This window comes from Amblyomma mixtum, chromosome 9 (assembly GCF_055824585.1).
Source record: "Amblyomma mixtum isolate Tamu chromosome 9, ASM5582458v1, whole genome shotgun sequence".
NCBI lineage: Eukaryota > Metazoa > Arthropoda > Arachnida > Ixodida > Ixodidae > Amblyomma > Amblyomma mixtum.
Window position 1 is genome coordinate 104,048,212 of NC_143020.1, and position 19,912 is coordinate 104,068,123.

Consider the following 19,912-nt stretch of genomic DNA (forward strand, 5'->3'; position numbering starts at 1 on the left):
ACTATAAAATAAAAAGCAAATAAAAATAGAGTTGCCACACTTGAGTATGGCACTGAAAATTGTTTTGCAGGCATGTAATTTGACGAGGAAGATGCAAGGACAAGGTTATCGCAAACTATTGAATGGCACTGGGGGAATAATAATTTGGTTTATATGCTAGTTGGATCGTGTAAATTGTGAGCACCTTCTTTTGTGGAGGTTATAGGCCACTTGCAAAATTGACAGGTAGTTTAACTTTTATTGTTCAGTCGAATGTCATTATAATGAAACAGTTTATTACACAGTAATGGATATATAATGGGAGAATGACAATTCCCCTTGGAAGTTTGGTCAACACGGGTTGTAATGAGGCTACGGCTATAAGGCCCCTTCAATTTCGTTATAATGAACTGTTTACCTCAAAGGCCCTGTAATTGAGTATCACATGAGGGCAAAGTACAGTGGATGTTGTATTTGTATGTCCTCACAAAACCAGAAGCCGGGCCTCTAAAAAAAAAACTTCATGGACACCGATAAGCTGTACAGTTTGCTGGGATGCACGCTGTCCCCATTTTTTGTTGTATTTGACCCAAATCGTCATGGCCGCGTTTTATCACAGTAGAGCGGCTTTAGTCGTCTGTTCATCACTCCAAGCTGGGAGCTTCCAATGAACGCTCATTGTACTTGTTGGGCCTTCCACGTCATCCTTTGTGCGTTCCCGGTCTGACCACATTGTAGTTTTTCCTATGCAGGGGCTTTGCCACGAGAACTTATGTTTGCTTTCTCACATCATTAGTTCATTACTGCTAGCATGCAGTGTTATCACCTTTCTGTTTGCTGTGTAAGATTCGAACAAAATGCCTGGTATAGCACCTAGTCTTATCATGCTCACGTGCTGCCTTATCTTGAAAGTTTGCTGTCATCTTTGAGTTTAATGCAGCTAACAGTGACAATTGTTCAAACTACAACTATGGAGTGTTTATAATGCTATCAGTGCTATCAAGCCGAGTTTCTTTTGACCAGTTTGGCCAGGTAAGCAGCGTGTTTTCCAGTGCATCAGTGTCCTTCTTTGCCCCGAGTGGCGTCATTGCTACGTGACACCGTTTGGCGCTTTCTTATTGCCGCGATTCTCGGTCCTCTCCCCAGGCGACCACCTGCATTTTACGCCGTTGGACCGCTGCTACAAGGGCAAGGTCCTAGCACACTACCCAGAGAATGTCCCCTGGAACCCGTTCGACCCGAGCGCCATTGGCATGGTGAGGGAACGCCGACTATTGGAATGCTAGCTGTTTGTGTTGCAGTTTTTCATTCTTTCTAATGCATTTCATTGCTCTGAATTCTTTCTGTGCGCTCAAAGGCCAGCCTGAGGCCCTGAGTGACTCATTCACCCAGATAACTGTGAAATGCGAAACGTGGGCTTGTTGCTTCTTTGATAGATAGCGGGGCATCCATTTTCAGGGATGCGTCGAAAGAAAGGTCATTCCATCATGTTGCTGCTCTGATAATTGGAGATGATTGAAAGACAGCAGTGGTTTGCTTTTAGGTTTAGTACTCCGAAGAGGTGCGTGTAACAGAGTGCCTCTTTGCGGGACGAGATAAGGGTGAAATGTCAGAAGGCCGTGTTTGCAGAGCTGTGGTTCTGCGATAGGGGCTTGCGGATTCTTTCGGACCCCTGCAGGACTTTTTAGTTGTTTAGCCACTTCCTCCTAGTAAAACCCTTGTCTTGTTATTGCCTTGATGGCTAGGTCAAATGGGGCGATGCGTTCTTGTTCCAAGTGTGGAATATGTATTGAATCATGCCTCTTGGAGACTTGCGCGACCCAAGACTAATTGTTTAAATGTGCAGCAGCATAATGCATGCATGAGTTTGCAAAATAAACTTCTGCAAAAATTTTTGTTTGTTCATGGTTTGCTCCTTCTTATACGGTAATAAAAAAATACAGATTCTCGATCACGTCTTGCTGCTTCAGCTACTGCTTTGTCATCATAATATTCCTGTTACCATTCTCTTGTAGTTTTCAATTGCCTTCACTAGTACACAGGCGAAGGCCCAATAAATTTGTGGCTGAAAACCACTTTTGCTTAGTGATAGTGAAGTGGTTAGTTACGGCGTTTGTGGTAAGCTCGTGTTAATACTTGGAAAGCAGAGTCGGTTGACACCAGTGATGCCTTGTAGGTAGCAGTGGCTTCGTGAAGGCAATGAAGGTTAAGCTCACCTTGTCTCCCCTTGGACTAGGTAGAGCAAAAAATAAACAGCCTCATTTGTTGTTTCACAGCCTGGTGTGTACATATAGCTGTACCAGCTCATACATGGGTGTCCATCCTGGTTGTTATGTTGTCTCATAGCATCTGTGGCTGATCTGCTGCACGTTCACCTCGAAAAACATGCAAACACCACATTACACATTGATAACTGTAGTGTTTGGCAGTGCTTTCAAGTGTCAGACGCATGCTTCTTTGGCCTGACCAGGGCGTTGTCAGAACTGTGAAGGTTAGGTCATTACACTGCACAAAATTGTTATCAGTCAAGTCCAGTGCAGGAAAGGGCCCCTCACGACATTTCCCGGCTGCTCCGGTCATGCTAGAATACTGGGCTAGTTGGTTTTAGTTCATTCTTGATTTCAAAGGGGTCTCTAAAGAAACAGAAAGCAGGATGGAATACGAAGGGACGTAGCGCCACTTCTAACTGGTTTATTGCACCTCTGACACACACACACACACATATATAGCCGTAAACGGTGCACGCAACTGTCTTCGAATATTTTCATGCGTCACCTAATTGAAATTTCCAGCAGTGGTACACGCATGCTGGTAGAGGAGGTTGGTGGGCTTTCTTGTAGACAAACAACGCTTCTTCATTACCAATGGTGAAAGCGTGATTGCACTTCGAACGCAATAGCATGCTCCGTTTACTTATGGCCGCGCCTGTACATCGAGAACGACTTGATAAAGCACACTCAAAATATTTTTTGAGCGTGCCGTACAGTCGAGAAGAATTCCTTTTTGAGTGTTTTGTCACGTTGTTCTTCATCTCTAGGTAATTAGTCTGTGCATGTGGTGGTAAAAGCTATACATACATGTTGTGGGTGCAATGAACCACTTGGTAGTGGCGCTTTGTTCCTTCGTGTTCCATCCTGTTTTTTTTTTCAGTGACTTTAAAATCAAAAATGCTATACCTGCAGATTTCCTAACTACGCAGATTAAAACCCGCAAAGTAAGAGACTAGTATAGTCATCATTTCAGCCTACTAGAGCTTGGGCCACACATTGACACACAGAGGCTGCGGGTCAGCTCATTGCAGCTTCTTTCTATCCCTGCTTTACAGCTTACTTCTCTGCAAGAATAATGAAAAGGGAGCACCTTGCATGTGATGTTCAAGGTGTCAATGACTGTTTGCATCATCTGTTGACATTGCTTAACGAGCCCTCTGTTTTTCTCATATTGCACTAGCTTGTAAGCATACATATTTCCAGGTAATAGGCAGTGGGGATTTTTAACACAGAAATACATCCTCAGGCTTGCACTGCAGAGCTGGCCCAGATTACAGTCCGAGACCGAGCCCACCTTGATAGCATAACATTCAGGCGTTGTCTTCAGCAGGGTGGTTTGTATACATCAACAAGGTTGCGTACACTTCATACAGGGCTACTTGAGTAGGCGGACATAGGTTATTAAGGCGGAAGCCTCTAATGCCTCATCGTTGTAAGCAGTTGTTGTCGACAGAAATGTCATGCTTTTCAATTGGTCGAAGCGGTCGTGACGTCACAGTGCACGATTTTCAAACGGGGCCAATTGTATTTTGGCTAGTAAACATGCCACCAATTAAAGGGATCGTATAGTGATGCTGAGTTTAGTTACTTGCTTAATTACCCAATTAGCCTAATTAACCCTTCTAGTCAGACCAGATAAATAAATAAAACCGAGTAGAAAATTGGTCGAGTTCGGGAATCAAACCCCGGTCTCCGGATTGCGAGACGAGCATGCTAACCACTCCGCCATGCCAGCTCGATGGTTCGGAATGAACAAAGGCGCGTCTAGTGAATAGATGTCTTCATTCACTCCTATCTTCCTTCCTTCCCGTTATGGCGAGGTTTAGGTGTCCACCCAGATATGCGAGACAGATAATTTCTTTTCCTCAAAAACCAGTTTACTGACGAGCAAGGCGTACAACCGAACGGGCGATGGCGTTCTGTGGACTCCCTGGCAGCGTTGCAAGACGCAGTCGCGTTTCACTCTTAGAGGCGAAGCCTAACATCTTAACAACGCATCAGTGACACAAGCAACAACACCCCCCTTAAGGCTTTCGCCTCACCGCACTTTAGGTCAACAAAGTGCCCCCCTGAATTTTTCATGTTGTCAAGATGCCACGTCATTTCTGCAGCAGCTATATCCGGCGTTTTGTGGGGTGTGTCTGCAACTTTGTTTTCTTTTTGCACGATGCCTTCTCCTCACGTGTGACTGCCTCTCATCTCACGTGTGCAGCTCTGCCTGCCACATGGGCTGTCATTCCGGACGCAGAAGCACGTGCGGGAGCCCTTCTTCCACCCGTTTGTCGTCACACGGGAGGACGGCTCTCGCACGTACGGCCAGGCGCTCACCTTCTACGAGGAGGTCACCGACCGGCAGATCTGCTCCGCCATGCAGACACTGCAGGTGAGGCTCCGTGCAGTGTTCTAACTACTCTGGGTAAGGTTCGTCATCTCTCTATGCTTATATGCCTTGAAGGGACCCTGAAATGATTTCGATGGGCATATTCTAGCACAACAGATCTGTAGGGGTGGTCTTAGCGGGTATTCAAGTCAAATTTGAAAGCTCTGTGTGGATCCTATAATTTGAAAATAATTTTTAAAAATTGCCGCTCGCAATAGCTCGCGCTCGATTAGAGCGACATCTCACCGTTGCGTTCCCACCCCGATGAAGTCAGCGGGCAGTCTGGATGAAACATCGTTTGGCAGTCTGGGTGCCAGAGAGGGCAAACACTGACTGTCTTGACCAACTTATGAGCAGTTTTATCAATACAGATTTATCGTCTTAGCTGTGCTAGATAGAATCTTCTGTTTATGCCACTGGTATGATTGCATGCAACTTTTTCAAAAACAAATGGCTCCCGCAGAGTAGTGAGCAACTTGTGCTACAAAGGCATGACCTATGGGCGTCATGCATGGTGATTGCAGGTAAAGAGCAAGTTAGACTTCAATGTCTAAAAGGCAGCAACATAGCAGCAGCACATGCATAATAGACAAGGAATTGTTAAGGTAGCAATTCACCTGTAATGCAGAGGAAGCATCGCTGTTGGTTTGTTGGGGCAACGAAGTGGATGCCAATGGGAGGGGGGGCCATAGCTAGGGCCAGTCGATAGTTGCGTGGGAAGATGACATTCGGAAATTTTGGTAAATACGGTGGCTGCAGCTTCTTTGAAGGGAATTTCGATTGAGCACCCTCTTATGGACGTAGCCAAGGTGATAATGATGAAGACTACAGTGATTGTATGGTGGTTGTGGTTGTGACAATAATAGCAGTGTTGTCGCATGGTCACGGTGAGTTACTGCACTTTGCTTCGACGCCATTGCTCTAAATCTTTAAATGGACTCTGGTCTCTCTTGTGGACTCTGTAGACATGCACCCACTTTGTTGTCCCGCAGTCATTGTGGATGTTGAACTACTGTGGAGCAAGCATAAAACGCTCTCTCTCTCGCTCGCATTGCACTGTGGTCGCAGGCAATGCACCTGACCGAACTGAGCTCGAGTGGGAACAAGGCACCAGTTACGCGGACAGCGGCCATCAAGACAGAGGCACCCGTGTCGAGGTCACTGCCCAGGTCGTTTCGACTCATGACGACCACGAGGTCGTCAGACTCGACTGCTGGGGCCCTCTATGACATCACCAAGGTGAGGAGCAGATACTGGGCCCGGTATTTCTTTCTTTCCTTTCTGTTTTTTTTTTATATATACAGAAATGCATCGTTAGGTGTTGTAGCCAATATTTCTGCGGACGCGATTTTGCATTCGTACTCTACGGCAGCGTCTCTGTGACCACATTCCAGTGCTCATGGGGTTGACAGTCCAGGTCTAAACTCATGTGGTCTAAACTCATGGTCTAAACTCGGGTCTAAACTCATGGGACCACCGCTTCACCGGAGCAGTCGCTCTACCAGCTGAGCTCACTGGGACGGCAAGCATAAGGTAGAGCGAGAGCAAATTGATCAGTAACTCCCCTAAACATTTGACCAACGCTGTTCCCACTTCGAGTTATTGATCAATTCACTCTCACCCTACCATAAGCCTGCAGTCCCGGTTAGCTCATTTGGTAGAGCGACTGCTCCGGTGAAGCGGTGGTCCCGGGTTCGAACCTCTGACCAGGACAAATTTTTCTTTAACTGCGAAATTTCTGAGAAAGCTGTACAGCTTTCCTTTGTAGCCGTATGTCTGCGCTTGGGTGGATGTCAATGAGTAATTACTCCCTTATTGCAAATCTACTCCACCTTGGGGGTTTCCCCTAAGCATTTGACCAACACTGCATGTTGTGTGGTTCAAATACCGTAGCAGCTGCATTCAAAAAGTGCATTACAGAGAATCGTAATCATCGGCCAGTTTTTGTTTTGTTTTTTCACGCTGCGTCTTGTGTTGTGTGGTGGGTGCAGGACACGCTGTACGTGAGCAAAGCGCTGTGCCTGGTGACCCCCATGCCCCTGGTGAGCGCCTGCCGGACGATACTGCACAAGCTGCTGGCACTGGTGCAAGCTCGAGAGTCGCCGCCCCTGCCGCTCGAGTGCTACGTGTACAACCTGCTCTACGAGCTGCCCCTGCCTCCGCCAGGGCGGTCGCTACGCCTCAGCTACCTCTACCAGGACCACGTGTGCCAGAGGCCAGGTGCTCCCCTCTTCTCTCATCCCTCGCAGTGCATGGTCCTGAAGCAGCCCAGCAAACCAAAAACCTCTCAGAGACGTCTTAAGCTAGACGTCTCTGAGAGGTTTGTGGTTTGCTGGGAGTCCTCATAGAGTCTCACAGAGCACAGTAAACCTTCGTTAACCAGGATATCTGCCAACAGGGAAAACCAGGAATTAGTAAACCCTTGCTAGCCAGGGTGCCTACCACCGGGAAAAACCAGGAATTTGCTGGGAATCTTGGCAATTGTCGAAAAGTCGTGGTAAAGCCAGAGAATACCTGCCCCAATCATTGCCAGTCAAAATTGGTAACTTGGGGAATCATGCCAGCTGGCTTTGCACAACCCCAAGCTGGGGCCAGTACAAGTGCAGTGCCCTGTGGTGTGCTTTGTTTACCTTTATAAGGAGCATGTTAGCTTGAGACTGCTTGGAAATGGTTCCCTCTGGAAATGTTTCCCCTTGAAAATGTTCCCCCTTGGAAATGGTTCCGCTTGGAAATGGTTCCCCCTGGAAATGGTTCCCCCTGGAAATGGTTCCCCCTGGAAATGGTTCCTCATGGAAATGGTTCCCCCTGGAAATGGTTCCCCCTGGAAATGGTTCCCCTTGGAAATGGTTCCCCCTGGAAATGGTTCCCCTTGGAAACGGCTCCCCCCTGAGAGCAGCTTTTCCTTTCCTAACTGGAGGAGTACTGCTGTGTCTTACTCATTTTTAGCGTCTGCCTCCGTCTCATTTAATCTTATTGGAGTCGCATCTGTTAGAAGCCAAGTCACCATCGCCTCACCCGCCTGTTCTGAATAGTGTTGGTCAATATGTGTTCACTGTGTCTCTGAGAATAGCCTTCTTTTCGCTCCACTCTGCGTCGCTGTTCTGGAATGTGTCTGTGTCCTCATACGGCTGTGCATGCCTGCAGGAACGAGTGAGCTGCCATTTTTTGACTACTCGTTCCGGGAGCTCTTCGCAATACTGGGCCTGGAGAACTGCATCCAGCTGTTTACCAGCGTGCTATTCGAGAACCAGATCCTGCTCTGCTCTGAAGGTAAGCTGTCCTTCCATCATGTCATTTCACAACGTATGACGCAATGCTGAATGCCTTACAATTATTTTGTGGACTAGCGGAATTAGCAGGTTTTGTTCCAGCTTGCATTGCACTCATTACATCTGGATGGTCCATTTCTAAGACACCACTTGCCATGGACAACTTTATCTAGTTTTTATTTTTAGTAAAATGTGAACATTGGTTTTTTGGTAACTCTTTGATGTTCAAGTTGAAAATGGAATATTTTGTTCCCATCACTCAATCCAAAGCCATGACGGTAATGGTGACGTCTAGACTATTATGGACCCCGTGACCATTGGCTAGAAATCGATAGCAGTGGGGCCTAGCTTCAGAGATTCGCATTAAAAAAGAGAAAAAGGAGGCATTGGCATCATCTTTGTCTGCTTGTGAAAACTGCCACTGGCAGTGATACCTGTACTTGATTTCTTGATTATTTCTAGCTTTCAAAAGCTGTGTTCTCGGTGAAAGTCGTCCCTTTACCATTAAAAAACTGGTAATCAGTCGAAATAGTGCAACTTGAATTTGTCCCCAGTGTGGTGCACCTGCCTTCCAACCATCACAACATCCACAGATAGTATACTGGGGCGCTCATTGGCCCATGTGAAATGGCAGCGAGCTAAAAGCTGGGCAATTTGGTCTGACAAGCGTGAACTGTGCTTGTTCGTTTGCAACCCAAAAGTTCCTCACAGGCATTCCAGGACGTCTACTGCCCCTTAGTAAAAAATATATGAGCCACACGCTGTCCCCGTTAGATTTTCAAATGCAGCGTGGCAGTAGCCTAACGCTTAGAGTATGCACCCCGTATACGGGAGATATGTCATTTGATTCCCAGTGCTGCCGTGTTTACCCACCAGCTTTCCAATGGCTCCAAAGTTACCCACTGTCATGATGCACGGCTGGTCTAGGATGAAATGTTGGGAGAGATGGGGCTTTGAGCCCATCCAGTGCTTTCTGTATCCATGGGCCATGACGCTTTTTGCCCAGGGTGCCCTTGCACCATTAAAAAATGAACCGTCATCGTGACCAACAACGGTTGGAAATGCGGCGCACGTGTGACGGGACCTGGTTCTCCCCCCCTGTGCAGACTACCACCGGCTGATGCTGGTGGCGGAGTGCGTCACGTGCCTGCTGATGCCCTTCCAGTGGCAGCACGTGTATGTGCCCATCCTGCCCCACTCCCTGCACCACTTCCTGGACGCCCCCGTGCCCTTCCTCATGGGCCTCAAGCACGTGTGCGGAGGGGAGGAGGCCGACGCCATCTGCCCCGGCGAGGTACGGCCGCCGTGTCTCAGACGGGCTTACTTCGAGGACAGCCTCGTTTGCGAAGGCACAAACACGTACACACATGTATCGTCTTTGTCAAAAGTAACCAGGCTACATGGTTTGCTTCTAGCTTGTATAGTGGAGCCCTTGTGGCTTTCCTAAAGACCAAAAGATGTTGGAAGGTAAGAAGACCCCCAGTCCTTACCTTTAACGACCATTTCAGCTTCAGGGAAGGCTGTAAGGACTCCACTGCACGAGCTAAAAGTAAACTATGCAGCCTGGCTACTTTTGACAAAGACTCTACATACACTAACAGCCAGTGCTTCCTCTAGCATTTCCAGTCAGTGTGTGTGAGGAAATTTCTTTTACATCTAAAGAGAACTTTCCCTGCTTCAGATTAATCTGGTTTCACTATGCATAACGCTGGCCACTAGTTAGTCTTTAAGGAAAAAGTTCTCTGCACAGGAATTTAGGGCTTGGGCAGGGCACGTAATGTGAAGGCAAGATAACCGCTGGTCCTTAAGGGTAACGGAGTGGATTCCAAGAGAAGGCAAGCGTAGCAGGGGGCAGCTGAAAGTTAGGTGGGCGGAGGAGATTAAGAAGTTTGCGAGGACACGATGGCCGCAACTGGCGAAGGACAGGGTTAATTGGAGAGACATGGGAGAAGCCTTTGCCCTGCAGTGGGCCTAGTCGGGCTGATGATGATGATGATTATGGTAGGGGACTTTCCTTGTGAAAATTTTCCCTCATTGAACGGTTTATTTAGGGAACTTTCTTGGGAAAACTTTTCTTTGGTGAACATTTAGGGAACTTCCCGTATAGGAAACTTCTTTTCTTGGGAACATTCCTGTACAGGGAGATTTCATCGAGGTTAATGCTGTTTTTGTGTATGCTGACTGGAACCACGTTAATTCAAAGCCTGCCAAGCTGTCATCATAGTGGTTATGATGCGACCTAACTGGATAAAGGTTGTTCTTGGCTTTTCATGCAATATGCTGGGAGCATGTTTGTTCTCAGTGTTGCTGCTGCGTAGTGGCCCAATGTTCACACCATATGGCACATTTGAACACCGCAGTGGTGGCCCAGTGATTTGAGCATCTGCCTCGCATGCGGGAGGTCCGAGGTTCGATCCCCACTGCCACCGGGTACCCTCCAGTGATACAATGGGTTCGAGCTTTCCCCTGGTCTGATGCTCGGCTTCTCTAGGGTGAAATGCTTGGGAAATGGGTCTTCGACCCCACCTTGAGTGGAAGGCAAAAACCTTGTGCCATGGTGCTCTTTGGCCAAAGATGCGCTTGCGTTAAAAAACTGATCATCATTATGGCACATTTGATAATTTGACCTTTGGATAATTTAGATGCTTTTCCCAGCCTTTCGTTTTTCAAGTTAATTTTCCAGCCAGCTCGAGTCATTCTCTTTCAAAGTGTGAGATCTTTTGTCCAGCCTGAATCTTGCCTCTGCTCGTTCTTGTTCCGTGAGGCACACGAAAAAGACGGTGCCAGTTTTGTCCCTTCGTTGTTGTCCTTTTCCTTCTGCGACGCAGCGCTTTATAATCTTTTTTTTCGCAGGCGAATCTGTGCCTGGTGGACATAGATGGCTGCAGCGTACAGGTGCCTGAAGACCTGCCGAGTTTCCCCAACAAGCAGGAGCTCCTTGCCGAGCTGCAGGACCTGCTGGTGCAGTTTGGCGTCCGAACACCAGGGGGCGCTCCTTCCCTCTTGACGGCGTCGACACAAAACGTGGTGACATCGGCCACCCTGGGCCGCAACCTCAATGATAGGTAAGTGAGAAAGTGTAATTTTTCACCTTCCTTCTGTCTTATTTCTTATTAATTCTTCTGTTTTGAAAGACCCCATCGCGGTGGCTCAGTGGTTATGGCACTCGGCTGCTGGCCCGAAAGACGCGAGTTAGATCCCGGCCGGGGCAGCTGAATTTCGATGGAGGCGAAATTCTAGAGGCCCGTGTACTGCGTTATGTCAGTGAACGTTAGAGAAGAACCCCAGGTGGTCGAAATTTCTGGAGCCCTTCACTACGGCGTCCCTCATAGCCTGAGTCGATTTGGTACGTTAAACCCCCATAAACCAATAAACCAATCGTTTGTTTTGAAAGAGTAATTACTAGGGGAGCGGGAGTATTCGACTTGTTGGATACAAACTGAATATGATTGTTATTCAGTTGAAATTCAGTTCAAGAAATTAATATTAGAGAATTTTGCAGTACAGTAGGATCTAAATCATATGAATCTCACGGGGTCATAAAAAATATTCATATCATCCAAAATAAGTGTACTCTCTTTAAACGGAACCTCAAGGGACCAGGAGAATATGTTCCGTTTATCAGGAGTTCCGTTTATAGAGAGAACAAGCCGAATGACATGTTATGAGCACGAACTTGATATAAAAGGGAGGCAAAAATTTTTGCAGTTGTGTAGTCACTCCTCCAGCTGTGAGAAAAGATAGCAACGTGTGTAGCGCCCACACCCATGGCACTCGTCCTGTTGCCTGCACAACTCTTCTAGCAAAAAGCTCCGCCAACTCGTTTCAGTGAAGTGTGACGTGCGAGAAAGCCCACTTTCGTAATTTAGAATCTTGCTTCCGAAGGGGGACAATTCGAGGTGTCACCAGCAAGGCAAGATATCCAGTAAAATTTCCGCCTATTGCATAGTTCATTGTAACGCACACATCTCTGACGTGCATATAACAGCAGGTGTGACAACGATAGGAGGGTCCCTATCACTAAGCCAAAAAATATCCGGGCTACATAGTTGTTGTTGTTGCCTTGGTGGCATGGCACATACCCATGACGGGAGATAGGCCAGGATTCAGTGAGGAGAGCCAAAAGAAGGTAAACTGGGACCAAGCTAATTGTTTAACTTTGATTGCCAAGTGAATGATTTAACTTTGAGTATAAATTCAGAGGAATTAAAGATGGAATTATAAATTTCAAAAAATTTAAAAAATGAAATAGAAAAATTAACGGGCGAAAAGATTAGAGAATTGAATACAAGAAGAATTGCTGAGAGATTTTCTGTGTAATTTCAGTTTGTAGCCTCTGCCACTAACCCACAGCAACGGCAGTTATCACCCACTCATTCGCCAGTCGTACGAATTCAGCTGTGTGCTGCTTTCAAGCACTGACACTGGCACTTCACTGGTTCTTTCTTTTCCTTTTTAGGAGCAGTCTCGCATTTCCAATGCCAATGTGCATTCTCAATTACATCTCAGTTGCTGTTTCAGAGTACCAAAACTGGGTGCTCGTCACGGGCTTTTTTCTTTTTGCTATTTGTTGCCGCCGCGGTGGCTCAGTGGTTATGGTACTCGGCTGCTGACCCGACAGGTGCGGGTTCGATCCCGGCCATGGCGGTTGAATTTCGATGAAGGCGAAATTCTAGAGGCCCGTGTGCTGTGCGGTGTCAGTGCAGGTTAAAAGAACCCCAGGTGGTCGAAATTTCCGGAGCCCTCCACTACGGCGTCCCTCATAGCCTCAGTCGCTTTGGGACGTTAAACCCCATAAACCATTGCATAAACAGCCACATGACAGCATGACCTTGAAGCAAACCCCAATTTGGGCTCTGTACTTTTGACAGAGGCTGTACACATGGTCTCGAGTTTGGATTCTGGGATCTGCGTCCCATACAAACTGGGCGGGTGTCACTGGCACGCAGGCCGTTCCCCCGTCGGAAGCTCTCCTGGAGCCTGGAGAGCGGCGACTCCGGAGTGAGCAGCACGGACAGCAGTGCGCGGAGTTCCTACACCAGCCTGGGCAACCCGTCGCCCCTCTTGCAGCACAGTGAGGCTTTCCAGCGCATCACTGCGGTCGCCAAGAGAGCTGGTGGGTGGGGCCTCTCCTTCCACAGCTGCTGGTGGCCTTGTTGCATAGGTTCACCCCCCAGCGTTCTTGTGTCCTCCCCCCCTCCTTCCCCTGTGTAAATAGAATTGCAAAAGAAGAAGTAAGGAAAGACTTACAAGCAATTCTCAGGGTGAAAAAGTGGCAGGCAGCAATCTTGTAACTTTGAGGGGGGGGGGTTGTGTTTGCAAAATTCACCATCCTGTAAACACAAACCCTCATGACTTTGAGAGTACCATGGAGGAATACAAAAACTTATTAACCTGCAAAAAAAAGGGCATTGAAAATTTGAAACACTTCAGCCGATTAGCTAGCTAGTTGTTGCTTACATGGAATTGCATTTTGGGACTAGTTAGTTTGTTTTAGACATGCACCATCGGTTGGTGGCTTCTGAGATCATCGACGGGGATCTGTAGAACCAGACTTGTGTCCTGTGAGTTTTTTTAAGTAATTAAACCACTGCTGTATGAACTGCGATTGCTTATTGACAATGGCAATGAGAATGACAGTCTTATTGCTGGTGTAGTTCATTTGGTGTACCTAAGGAGTTGTTCTGTCATTGCTCTCGATGCTGAAGCCAGGATCTGTAGAACCAATTTCACCAAGCATGTTGGGCTTGGTGGAATGCACCTTCACAAGCACAGTGGCCTTGGGGAAAGGCCTGTTGATGCAGTGAGGCACCAGGCAGGTTTTCTCACTTCGTGTTTGAGACTGTGATTCCTACCTCATCAATTCAAACTGGCTTAAAACAAACTTCCGGTTTATTTGTTCTGGCAGTTTGATTCTGTCAGCATCACTTGTGTTAAGGTGTTAAGACTAGCCCGATCGGTCTCTCTTTAGAGCTGCCATTGTGGCTCAGTGGTTACAGCGCTCGGCTGCTGACCTGAAAAACATGGGCTCAACCCCAGCCACGGTGGTCAAATTTTGATGGAGACGGAATGCTAGAAGACCGTGTATTTTGCAACGTCAGTGCACGTTAGAGAACTCCAGGTGGTCGAAATCACCCACAGAGACCTCCACTACCACGTCCCTCATTACATGAGTCACTTTGGGTCATCAAACCACATGAAACCAAAACCAGTCTCTCTTCAATTTGAACTCCACATAATTCTAACTGGTTTCCTTTCAAGTTCAAATTGCCGAGATTAAACTGTGTATCCATTAGTTAACCTGGCTTCATTGTGTGACAGTTGCAACTACATTTTATTAAACCACATGAAACCAAAACCAGCCTCTCTTTAATTTGAACTCCACATAATTCAAGTGGGTTTCCTTTCAAGATCAGATTGCCGAGATTAAACTGTGTATCCATTAGTTAACCAGGCTTCATTGCGAGACAGTAGGAACTCTCTGACTGCATTTAGCATCTGCTGGGAGGACGCTTCTGGAATTCCATTTTCTGCCTGTCATTGGAAAGGTCTGATGTGGCGTATAATACTGTTTAGAGCTACCACTTATTGTAACCACCAGCCGCCAGTGCATATATCCACTACTGGCTGATGGTGATCGTAAGTGGCATACGGTTTGCTGAAACCTTTTGTGAGTGTCCAAGGTTGCAGAAACGCTTTAACTTTTTCTTTTTTTTTGACTTCCTCCACAGGTGTGATGAACTCCTTGGAGGACCTGCGAAGGCCGCGTTGCCAGGACAACAGTGAGGGCAAGCTCAGCCTGCTTCGGCAACAGCAGCATCCGCAGCACACCCCCAGCTCCGCGGCAGACCGCCACCCACAGCTGGAAGAGCTGCGGCTGAACAACGCCGTGCGCGAAATCTTCTTCAACCGCTTCCTGCACATGTTCCGCTCGTACGACCACTTTGTCATCCAGCCCAACCAGGTGGGAGTCGCACGGCCTTCAGTTTCGAAACTCAAGGAAACTGTGCTTTCAATTGATCAGTCAAACGACCAGTTTATCAGGCAGTCAGGTTTATTACGGTAAAATGTCGGTAACTTGGATTTCATGGGGCTGGAGATAATGTCGAAATAAAATTATTGTCAAGTTGTCGAGAGACTGAAAGAAGCCATAACACAGTGTACTCAGTCAACACGACTTTATCGCTTGAACAAAAATATAACTGAAAAACGTTGATTTCGTTGCATGAGGAATTTGAGGCATCTTCGATTTGCCTTTCCGGACTGCTCGGAACCGCCTTGAACTTGTTTCTGCTAGTCAGTTGGCCAGGATAGCTCCGCCACCAGTCGGGCTGTTCCGAAACGTATTCTTTTTGAGCAACGAATAGTTCCAGGTGAGTCCGAGGACTCTCCTCGGCTACCCCTACATTTTCAGTCCGACAGGGAGCAGACAACATGATATGCTGCTGCTTTCAGCCATATTGAGAGACAGTTGTCTCTTAAGTACTCCTTGCTGCTTAAATTCTTTTGCAAATAAAGGCAGACTGTAGCGGCTAATGAATGGAGAAACATTTACATTGTTCAACGGCGCTTTTGATGCATGTGGTGTCACTGCAGGCGCTCAGATTCGCACTCGTTTCATTTTTGGTTGTCTGGTCTACCTCTACCTTTCTTACATAGAGGCGGCGTGGACGCGAAGTTTCCAGGCGCAATGTTCAACTTATTTCGCCTATTATGTATTTATTACATCACTTATTATGAATTTTTGCATCCCTCATAGCCTGAGTAGCTTTAGGACGTTAAACCCCGCGAACGTATTATGTATTTGTGTTTTACTGCTCATGTAATACCCTCTAACTGAGGGCCCTTGAGGGTATCCTGAATAATAATAATAATAATAATAATAATAATAATAATAATAATAATAATAATCATGGGTGGCGGAACCGATTCACACTCGCAGTTACGGTCTATGTGTTACACAGACTCTAATGGAGCATGGGTGATGTAACCAGTTAACATTCAGAATTACAGGCTATGTGTTACTCAGACTCCAATGGAGCGTGGGCGGCGGAACCGACTTATGATCGAAATTACGGACTATGTGTTACACAGATGCCAATGGAGCATGGGTGACGTAACCAGTTGACATTCAGAATTACAGGCTGTGTGTTGCACGGACTGCAGTGGAACATGGGCAGCGGACTAAGTGGCACAGTTCAAATTGTACGGAAATTTGAATTGCTGAATGTCAAATTAACGAGCTTTCACGGTATACTAATCTTCCAGTTGACTTCATTGTCATTGCAGAAGGACATGGAGCAGTGGCTGGCATCGCGTGACACGGTGCACAACTTTGACAAGACGACATTCCTGTCGGACCAGCCGGAGCCACACCTGCCCTTCCTGTCACGCTTCATCGAGACACAGATGTTTGCCAGCTTCATTGACAGCAAGATTCTGTCCCTCTGGGAAGAGCCTGACCCATGCCTCAAGGTTGGTAACATGATGGGATTGGTGGTCGTATGTTGGTTGGATGTTGTTTCCAGCATGCCACGGTATGTTACGTTATTTGGTGGGTTGGCATTGCTTCATATTCCAAGGATAAAGTGTACGAAGAAAGTGCTTAAGAAATAGAGGGAACAAAACGCTGTCTTTTAAAAAGAAATAACAGCTTGAATGCATAAAGGAACACTGATAAAGAGCATCAGTTGACGCTCATCCTCCTTTTGTTAGTTTTTCATGTACAGTAAAACCTCGTTAGCGCGTACTTACTTAAGTGGTAGTACTTCTTAAGATGCAGTCTGAAGTCCCCGACTCTGCTTTTATTAAACGTTGTGTATTTGGAGCCCACTCACAGCTTAGTGGCTTACATGAACATCTCGGTTAGTGCGTACCTTGCCATAAGCAAGAGCATCCATGAACTATACTGCGCATCACAAGGAAGCTTCATCTCTGCTAATTGGTTATTACCCATGCCAATGCTAGCATGTAAATTCCAAGGGCAGACATTGGCAGTGGGTGCATACTATTTCCTACACGTCCAGAACTGCCCTTCAGATTCCACACCGCGTATAGACCACCCTGTAACCTCATATGGCCGTTTTTCTAAAGAAAGTTTTGTTTTTCAACTTACACGCAGTAATATGTGGCAGTGGTAACATAAAGGGTTTAGCAGTAGAACTCCTGCACAAACTGCATTTGACTTAGTTATAGAATACTGAGAAGCACTTTGGCAGCAATTGGAAGCTAGAAATTGGATTCAGAAGACAGGAGCAGCAAATAATTAACGAGCGTAAACGATTTCTGCCCTAGTTGAGCCCCATTTGTGACTGCAGTGCCCCCTGCTAAAAGCATTTGTTCTCTGTTTTGTTTGTTTATTTTTCAGATCTTTGACAACCGGATAAAGCTCCTTCGGAACAACTCCAGTGAGCCCATCATCAACCGCTACGAGCGTTGCACAATGTACAAAGAAACAGGTGAGCCATCCCATGCTGGTCGGACAACGTAAACAGTTTAATGACAGCGTTATCATTTTTTTTTCCTTTATAATTGTGCACAGTGAAGTGCAATGCAGCTGTACTTCAAAAACAAATGCAGAGCCTCAGAGTGTTTTCTTACATGATAATCTTTATAGCCTGTGTTGGTCTGTTGGTGGGCAAACAGTTTAAGCTGTCCATACCAAATTCAGGGTTAAGGTTGCGTTTTTTTCTCTCTCTCTTCTCTGGAAAAAATATTCTCGAAGGTTAAAGAGATGTGTCATGGGAACAAACCCGAAGGTGTAAGGTTTCACTGCTAAGCCACTTGACACTTGGTTCTCACTAAATGCATACAGAGTTGTCCATCGAGAGCCGGTTGTCAGCGCCAGACCTGGTGGCGCCGGTTCCGAAGATAATTGACCCCACGGTGGACCTGCCGGGGCGCCGGAATCACCGGCCGGGTGTCTTCCCGACACTGGAGTCAGCCGTGCTGAACCGGGAACCTGTGCAGTCTAAGTAAGCTGGCTTCGTACTGCATTCATGACGGTCATTTCGTCTATGAGACACTGGGCAAGTCAAAACATTCGGAGAAAAGGCAACTCTGTTTTCTCCTCAAGCCATCTCCTGACACTTACCGTATTTACTCGCGTAATAGGCGCACTCGCGTAATAGGCGCACCCCTAGTTATGGCGCGAAAAATCAGATTTTTTTATTTCCGCACATAATAGGCGCACCCCGAACTTGGCACTGTGATCAATACTTTATTTACACGATTGCAAGCCGACGCCTCACCACCCCCCGCTTCCCAATCTTTATTTAGCAGCTGCTGCTGCGGACCCACAGCACGTACAACGACATCGCGTAGAACAGCCGCACACAGTTTTCAGGGATGCTCACTTTAAACGTCTGTTTGGAAAGCTTCATCTCCAGCCGGAAACATTCCCGACTTAGGCCCGCGAAAACCTCGGCGCTTGGAGTCGTGTACGAAAATTTAGGGACGCCGCAGTCGCAACTGCCGCACTTCTCGGCCACGTCGTATTTTCCGACCTGCCGCACACTTGCCGTGTTCGAGAGCAAACTCCCAGCCGTGTAGCTGTTAAGGTGCTTGCCCGTCGAGCTAAAACATCAAAGCTCCGCGGCAAAGCCATAAACCACGATAACTATCGCGCTACCGCAAATCCCGGCACTTGACAGCAACAACAACAACAAAAAAAACGAGCTGGAGATGAACGATGATGATGATGATGAGCTTGGCCTTGGGCGCCCTCCGTGGGCGGCGTCTGGAAGCTCCTGTGCGCGTGTGTGGCCTCCGCGATCAAGCGCCCGTTGCGCGCAGCTGGAGCCGATCGCAGAGGCCTCGGCGCGTGCATTCCGAAAGTTTCGGTGCGGCCGATACACGGACCTTTTTTTTTTTAACATTTTCTTCGCGAAAACGGGGAGCAACCCGTACACGAGTGCGTTTACGCGGTGTGTTCAATTTTGCGAGTCGAAAAATTTCCGGAAATTTTACCCCGCGTAATAGGCGCACCCCGAACTTTGAGCCGGATTTTCTGGAAAAAAAGTGCGCCTATTATGCGAGTAAATACGGTATATGGCGCCATACTCGGTACAGTGAAAACTGGTCAATTTGAACTTCATTAATTCGAATTTTCGAATGATTTTAACCGTGCGACTTGGTCTGTCCATGCTCCATTGTAGTCTATGCAAAACATAGCCTGTTAATTCAAATGTGAATCTTTTTCACCACCGATAATTTGAGCCACAGAGCACCGCACCTGGGCAGCTTGAGCACATGGCCAACCCAGCAACCTCCTCACACAAGGTTGAACTGTCTCTTTGGAAGGGAAGACTCTTACCCAACAGTTGCTTGCAGTTGCAGATCTCGGAACGCTTCACTAGCTTTCTGTGTTAGCTTTTGTTGCTGGTCAATTGGAGGTGTATGACTAGTGCTGAGATACAGCAAATCAGGGGTGTTGGAGTCCCAAACCACGGTCCTGCACAAAACAAACAGTGGAGCTTGCGTTCCGTTTGATTGGTTGCATTGGTCACCCCAAGTTAAGCCTGCATGGTTTGGCATGGTGAAGCAACTTAGAAATGCCGTCCTTTAAGGCCCATTCACGCGACGGACAGAATCATGGATTCCAGGAGGGGACGGAGCAACGTGTGACTCGATGTCACTGTCTCTGCCTCGTCCACAGATTGCACAGGCTTCGCAAGCAAGAAACAAGCACATGTCTTTTCCCTCTCAGTTTCTGGCAGCAGTACACCGCATTCTATTGTGTGCCCCCATCTGCGAGCATGTTCCCTCTTACTATTAATCCTGATTATTGGTGTTTTTTTTTTTCTTTTTAACCAGGTTGGGGGCACTTTCGTTTGAAGAAATCAAGGGGTTGCCGTGATGCCGTTGCCTGCCCATTTCCTCTGTGCTAATGTGTTTGTCGGGTGCGGTAGTTGTCTAACTCCTGGGAGGACAGTACGAGGAGAGCAAGGAGGACAGTGGTTTCGAGAATTCTCCATTCTATCCACTCCGTCATGTGCATGTGTACTGCTGCTTGC

At 47.2% G+C, this 19,912-nt stretch overlaps 1 protein-coding gene across 4 annotated transcripts in view; it reads left to right on the plus strand.

Annotated features, from left to right (window-relative positions):
- Nucleotides 1–19,912, plus strand: part of pns (DENN domain containing pinstripe) — a 56,708-nt gene that overhangs the window by 2,596 nt on the left and 34,200 nt on the right. For all 4 annotated transcript variants that reach the window (XM_089561017.1, XM_089561015.1, XM_089561018.1 and 1 more), the window contains exons 2-13: nucleotides 1,126–1,235; nucleotides 4,462–4,632; nucleotides 5,698–5,868; nucleotides 6,621–6,849; nucleotides 7,774–7,899; nucleotides 9,005–9,192; nucleotides 10,752–10,963; nucleotides 12,848–13,014; nucleotides 14,630–14,862; nucleotides 16,188–16,373; nucleotides 17,266–17,356; nucleotides 17,713–17,872. In XM_089561017.1, the coding sequence (XP_089417143.1) occupies nucleotides 1,126–1,235; nucleotides 4,462–4,632; nucleotides 5,698–5,868; nucleotides 6,621–6,849; nucleotides 7,774–7,899; nucleotides 9,005–9,192; nucleotides 10,752–10,963; nucleotides 12,848–13,014; nucleotides 14,630–14,862; nucleotides 16,188–16,373; nucleotides 17,266–17,356; nucleotides 17,713–17,872 (2,044 nt within the window). The remainder of the gene's footprint in view (nucleotides 1–1,125; nucleotides 1,236–4,461; nucleotides 4,633–5,697; nucleotides 5,869–6,620; nucleotides 6,850–7,773; nucleotides 7,900–9,004; nucleotides 9,193–10,751; nucleotides 10,964–12,847; nucleotides 13,015–14,629; nucleotides 14,863–16,187; nucleotides 16,374–17,265; nucleotides 17,357–17,712; nucleotides 17,873–19,912) is intronic.